The sequence below is a fragment of the Phragmites australis genome, chromosome 3 (assembly GCF_958298935.1).
Source record: "Phragmites australis chromosome 3, lpPhrAust1.1, whole genome shotgun sequence".
NCBI lineage: Eukaryota > Viridiplantae > Streptophyta > Magnoliopsida > Poales > Poaceae > Phragmites > Phragmites australis.
In genome coordinates this window covers 1,689,766-1,696,247 of record NC_084923.1, presented here as the reverse complement: position 1 = coordinate 1,696,247, position 6,482 = coordinate 1,689,766, and the positions used below count along the sequence as shown (strand labels likewise).

The window sequence follows — 6,482 nt, the reverse complement described above, 5'->3', positions numbered from 1 at the left end:
CTTTCAACGAGATATACCGCACCACACGTATGAACGTTGGAGAGTGTTGTACCGCCCTTTCTTCCCGCCACTCCCCGTCTCGCTAGGGCATTTAACGATTTGCTATTTTTAATAGCTGAGTGGCATACAATAAAAGTGTCAAATAGTTAAATAACCTCCTCGTTTGTGGACCCCGGTGAGCTCCTTTTGAGAGCCTCCACCATCATTAATCATTTGTTCCGGTAATTATACAATCAAAATCAATTGTCCCACCAACATAAATCAATTGGTTAGTCAATTTAGATCAACTAGTCTATCAACTCGTGCAGGTAGCATTTTATAAGACACATAAATAAAGTTCATAGAAAAGGGTTTTTTTTGTTTTTAAGAATTAGAACTTGAAGCATATAGCGATATTTTAAAATTACACTTCTTTTATATACTATGAATAAAAGTATAATTTTTAATCTCCAATATTGGTTATTTAAAAAGAATTTATCCTATAATAATTTAGGTAATTGCTTTTTATCTATTTATGTATCACTTATATCAAGATTGTGGTAAACCTTGTTTTTATTATCATACTCTTTTCTATGGTTGCCTAATTTAAAATGGACGGTTGTGATCTTCTCGTTTCTCTTATCTCCCAATGGTTCGATCTTTTTTCTACTAACGTGAATATCGGCCCAAATAGCCAAACTCAACCGCACACATTTTCACCACTCCTCCTTTTCTCAAGTCCTCTGAATCTCCTTCAGAATTCACCATTATTACCGCCCAACCCAACATTTATCACCACCGTCGGCCTCCATTGCCCAAGTTCACCGCCCCATCCTCTCACGCCGAGGCCACACTCTCACCTCCATCCCATGCCCTCGCGCCAAGTTTCGTGCCCCCACCGCCACTCCTCGTTCTTATGTCGTCCACTCGAGCTCGCCCTAGGCGAGTTCTAAGGCCTCTAGGACACACTAACACCACTATATGGTATTCTGCATCAAGCAAGAACTTTGTTTTGCTATTCACACGCCTGCTTTGTGGCCGTGTCCGCAAGCTTCGTGTTTCCTGGGGCGCCTCCTCGTCTCCTTGGCACGCTCCAACAGCTGCTTGGATTTAATTTGTTCACCAGTGCTTGCACAAAACTTCTCACTTGATCTAATGTAAACTTATACATGATATTATATAGAGTGCTTGCACAAAACTTCTCACTTGATCTAATGTAAACTTATACATGATATTATATAGAGTCCTTGCAAGGAAAATTTGGAGAATGTTTGGAATATATCATGATGTACTCTGCTAGAGCATGCGAGAGTTGAAACACCATCCAAACTCCAATGCAATATGTATACATGGCTATATTGATTACAAGGGAAGTTTGGAAAAGGTTTAAAGCATATCATGATGTACCCTGCTAGATCATGCAAGAGTTGAAAAACTTTGAGGACCAAATCAACGACGAGATGTTTTGCTTTTTTGTGAGAATTTCTCTATTTTTCTAGCATGTCTCCGCCTAGGATTAACGTGAGAGTCTCAAAAGAAGCTTCTAATTAGTTAATATAAATATTGTTCTAAGAATCGAAACCAATTGTTTCAGGATCAGAGAGCGGTGATCATGGACTACGGCTGCAACATCGGCAGATAGGACGAGTAGAGGGTGATCGAGGGTGAGAAAGGAGGAGAGCGACGATGATGGGTAGCGTGGCTACACCGGCAACAGGGAACAGGAAATAGGGCAATACTTCACTGGAATTGGGGGAGGGCATTGGGAGCTCGACAGTGTTGCCATTGGTAAGGAATGGGATGAGACCGGAGTAAGAAAGTGGAAGGTGAGCATGGTAGGGGCTCAAAGGAGGCAATGGCAGCGGCTGATGGGATCCGGAAGGAGCAGCGTAAGGATATTGACGCGAGGTTGAAGAAGCCCCTGGCTAGCGGGACGACAGTGAGTGTGCAGAGGGTGTGTGAACTCACACTAACTGTCCCATATGCGATGTATAACATTCGCAGTTGCCAAGGCCGTTAGGGCTAGAAAATGCTAAGTGTTTATGGCTAAATGTTTAAGAAAAAAAATTGTTATGTATTTATATAAAAATTATAATTTGTAATGCTAATAAAAAACTATATATACTTAAATATAATTAATTATTTTGTTAGCACTAATATAAATAACGGTGTTTAAATAAGCATATTACTCTTTACGAAAGCACTGTGTAATAAAATCTTTTTTTATAAGTACTTCTCTGCACAACATGCTCTTAGAGGGTATTTGGCTGCTCGTATGCTTAAGCCAGTTCACTTCAGTCAGACTGAGTGCTTGTAGTAATAATTTGTTTAGTTGATTGTATGTGCTCAGTTCGACTGAGAAAAGATTATGTTTAATTACCTGTATAAGTATATGTTATATGAGATTAAAATATAAAAAATAAGTATTAAATGCACTCTATAATACTTAATTTATCGTATTAAGTCTTAATTTAATTTGAAATATGCTAATATAAATTAATACTTACTAATTATACGTTAATACTATTATTAGCTGAGTGAGACTTGTATCCCGCGGGCCTACCTATGGAGAAACGCAATTGAAATCCAATTTCCTGGAACCAGACTCGCACAGTAATTCTGTATTTCATGAGCCAAACTCTAAAAGTGGTACAGAAAATAAAACACCAAATACTACATCCCATAAGTTTGTTTAAGATATATACACCCAACCAAACAGAACTGACTCAGTTTCTCATCAACCCCTCTCGTTCTCCAAAAGCGAAAAAGAGCCCTTGGGTATCTGACTGCTTACCAGTTACCACCAAGCAAGAGAGGAGCAAAGATCATCGCCGGAGTCGGGAACGGCACGGCGATTCCGGCTGAATAAACGAGAGAGAGAAGGAGAGGGCGGCGGCAGCGCAGCGATGGGTAGCCCGCGGCGGGTGGCCGTCCTACAACCCCTACAACTTCAGCCAGCTTGTCCCTGCCGAGCCCTCCGCCCAGCCCTCGGTCGGTCAGCATTTCCCCCTCTTGGCGATCTCTTCTCTGGTATACTGTACTGCTTGTCTCCATACTTCTTGATGATCTTGCATAGGCATGAATAGTTGAATCAGACTCCGTTGGTGTAAGCAGCTGTGTTAAGCTTGTCCTGTGACTTCTCTAGCTTGTATCAGCAAGGAATTGTCTGCCTGGGCAGGAAGCAGGAATCGGTCTTGTACTTGTACTCTGCGTATTTGCTGAAATGATAGTATGGATTGGATTGCTGGAGATAGTGGGTATAGTTGTGTGTTTTAGTTCAACTGCCTAAGAATTGGTTCATTTTGAGAGGGCTTAATTTGTGCACAATGACTAAACATTCAGGTCTTGCCTTTTTCTCATGGCGACTCTGAAAAGATAAAGTTGGTGTGGTGCGATGGACTAATGGTACCAATTGTTTTGTGTTTCTTGACAGGACATATCATTGTGCCGACCACTCATATTGCAAAGCATATATTCAGTTGGCGTGGTGCTAATGCTATATATTCATTTTTATGTTCTCTTCGGAATTTCATGCTAGCAACTCATAATGTGTCCCTTATATTCTATTGGCTCGGTGCTAATGGTAGGTTTTTTCTGTGTTTCTCGTCAGAATGTCACACCAGCTACTTACATTGCGACTCACAGGACAGATCCGCCTCCCAATCAAGGTAACCCCTTTCCATGTTCTTAAACCACTGATCTTGTGCTGCTCCCTTTTGCAAATGTATCCTATTTGACTTCCTCATTATGCATTTCCACGTAATTGATCTCATGCTATTGCTCATTCACATTAAGCCAACAAATTTTTTCTTCTATTATTGTAGTACTGGTTGGTCTGAACTAAAAGTTCTCCAGGTGGATGTCTCTCTTTGCTTTCAGGAGTGGAGCATGTTTATCCACAAAAGATTTTACGCCCATGGTAGAGTGTCTTCTGCAAGTCACAAATGGTGATATCAGCCATAGTGACTGAAGTACTGAACACCTTATCTACACAAATGATGGCCTCTGCTATGTTCGCCTGAATCCATAGTCCATAAATCCCTTGCTGTTGCTGGTAATCAGCAGCTAATAGCTACAATTGATAATTCAACAGTAGCTGTCTTAGACATGTGCAGTTACAATAACTACTGGCCTCGCTGGCCAATTTACCATTTGCAAGTGGTAGTAGTACCAGGTACCAGCTGTGACTATAGGATTTCATAGTCCTTTTTCTTTCTTGCAAATGTTCTGGTACTCAATTAGGAAACGTTCCATTTAGGAAATTCCAAGTTCTGAAAGCAAGCTTCCTAATTTTACTGAAACACGTCGGCTAATAGCACATTAGTATGATTCCTCTAGTTATAAAAAAAAAAAAAGCAAAGCCATTTGTGATGCTGATTCAAATTACTGCATAGTGCATCCTAGGTGTTCATCTCAAATACGATAGTTCAATAGAGTTGAGATTGACACCATGGTTGATCACCGTTATTGATATCTTTTCTCGTAGTATGCCCCATATGTAGCTTACATATATTATGGCTAAGTTTGTTTGCCTTTTGTTCCGTCATGTAGGTCCCTCAGGACCATTGCACTAATTTATATACTTAATCTCTAAATGAGCTTTAATATTGGAGCATGAGGAAGAGGAACAAAAGGTGAGTTAAGTAGTGCCTCAAGGGCCAGGATATAAGAGGGATGTTGGTGCTCAAAATGGAACAAACGGCTAGTTAAACGCATTTATTACATTATACCTTCAAAGTAGAGTGTTCAAGACTTCGTCAGGAAAGTTGAACCATTGGAGATTTGGAGCCTTTCAGTTGAAAATGACATCTGCATAGAGTGTTAGAACTGGGATGTCGTTGAGAGGATTAAGTTAGGTCAATTGACTACTAAATAGTAGCCTCATGATCACACTAATTATGTTTTTTGGCTTAAACACTTTGGTTTGTCAATCTCTATAGCACACCTAAACATTTACCAGGCTATGCCAAAGCACAAGAAGTCCTTATGCATTCAGGCCTTTTGGCTTCAACAATGTCCTCCACTTATAGTCATTGAAAACACCATTGTGCAGTGCTTACCAACTGTACATAAAAAATCGAATAAAAAAGCTACTGTTTTAAGAAGCAAAAGGTACCGAGAAAGGAAAAACATCTGTCATATTAGGTGTATTTTTCTGGGGCTGGCGGCATATTTTTGGAGAAGTTATTAGTGAACAATTCAAGAATTCAAATCATTGAAAGGGATACTTAACCCTGAGCTATACTTCGGACTTCTACAAATTTTTTGTGATTAAAATTTATTAAATAACATGCCATTGGTTCATCACAGGCATGGAGTTGATTCCTCAAAAATTGTTGGCAGATTCTATTTATGCTTTCTATTTACATGGAATTCTTATGTGGCAGAGTCTATTTCCAACTAAACATATTGTTAGCACTTTTAACTAATATAGCTGCCGGTTTCTTTTTCCTTTTACGTATCTTGTAAGTGCATTAGTTTATAGATATGTCCATACTTCATAGTAGATCAGGCTCAATAAACTGCTTCCTGTTTTTTTTTTCGTTTTACTCAATTTTAATCCCTCTGGGGTACTCATCCACTTCAATGCTTCCAATTCCTTTCTCTGCTCTGCTATATGGAAAATTGGAAAACATCTTTGTTGTATTTTCACTGCTTACTGAGTACTGACAAATTGTGCCCTGGAATTGCAGTGATAACAACAGAGTCCAGGAACATCCTGATACAGCACTTCTATAAAAAATCCGAGGAGAAGGTGAGCTGCTAATAAGACCTCCATAAAGGCTACATAAATCACTGCATCATAGAATCTACGCTTAAAAATTAAAATCCTATCATGAACTCTAGTTGAGGCGAAAGAGAGCTGCTACGGACAATCTAGCTCCGGAGAACAAGAAGCAGCAGCCCAGGGGACCTGTTGCCGATGTTGGAAGCCAGTCAAACGCCAGAAGCTAAACCGCAGCCGGTATTCTCATTTCCTGCATCTCTCGATGTCATGCAACCTGTGTGCTTGCTGAAGCATGCGTCGTCTGGTTCCTCACGTATGATCAGAAGACCTTGCTTATTACTTTCATGCATGTACATAACCTCAGTCTCAGTGCGGAGCATTTCACATGGCACTACTGCAGTCTTTTTATCTGCATAATACTTGTACTTTTGATTGTGCAGCCATGGTCCCATAATTGCGTCAAGTCATCACCTTTTGAATTGAAAGGCTGACTGTGATCATTGCTGCTCGGTAATCCCATCTTCTCCTGTCAGGTTATACTACTGCTGCTACTGCGTCAGTCGATCGTGCTCACGCGCGTCGCCTTTTGTTTCTTTTTCGTATCCATCTCTCCCTCTTATCGCTGTGTGAGGAGGCGCCAAAGAACGGCGTCGTTGTCTCGTGAGACGACGGGATTCCATTGGGGCGTTTGCTTTGTCTGTTCGGCGAGGCCGGCGTGCCCGTGCTCCGCGAGTCTCTGTCGGGACAGCCAGGCGTGCACGGCTTCTGCTCTCCA

At 40.8% G+C, this 6,482-nt stretch overlaps 1 protein-coding gene across 4 annotated transcripts; it reads left to right on the top strand.

The window, feature by feature from the left end:
- The first annotated feature begins 2,727 nt into the window (after window positions 1–2,727).
- On the top strand, window positions 2,728–6,146 carry LOC133911473 (DET1- and DDB1-associated protein 1-like). 4 transcript variants are annotated; one of them, XM_062353725.1, is made up of 5 exons: window positions 2,728–2,970; window positions 3,590–3,647; window positions 3,859–3,898; window positions 5,673–5,734; window positions 5,827–6,146. In XM_062353725.1, the coding sequence occupies exons 2-5, from the start codon at window positions 3,591–3,593 to the stop codon at window positions 5,932–5,934; spliced, it is 267 nt and encodes an 88-aa protein (XP_062209709.1). In that variant the 5' UTR covers window positions 2,728–2,970; window position 3,590; the 3' UTR covers window positions 5,935–6,146. The 4 variants fall into 4 exon arrangements, with proteins under 4 accessions (XP_062209709.1, XP_062209707.1, XP_062209705.1 ...); XM_062353723.1 differs by having other exon boundaries at window positions 3,835–3,898; XM_062353721.1 differs by having other exon boundaries at window positions 2,728–2,974.
- The last annotated feature ends 336 nt before the right edge of the window (window positions 6,147–6,482 follow it).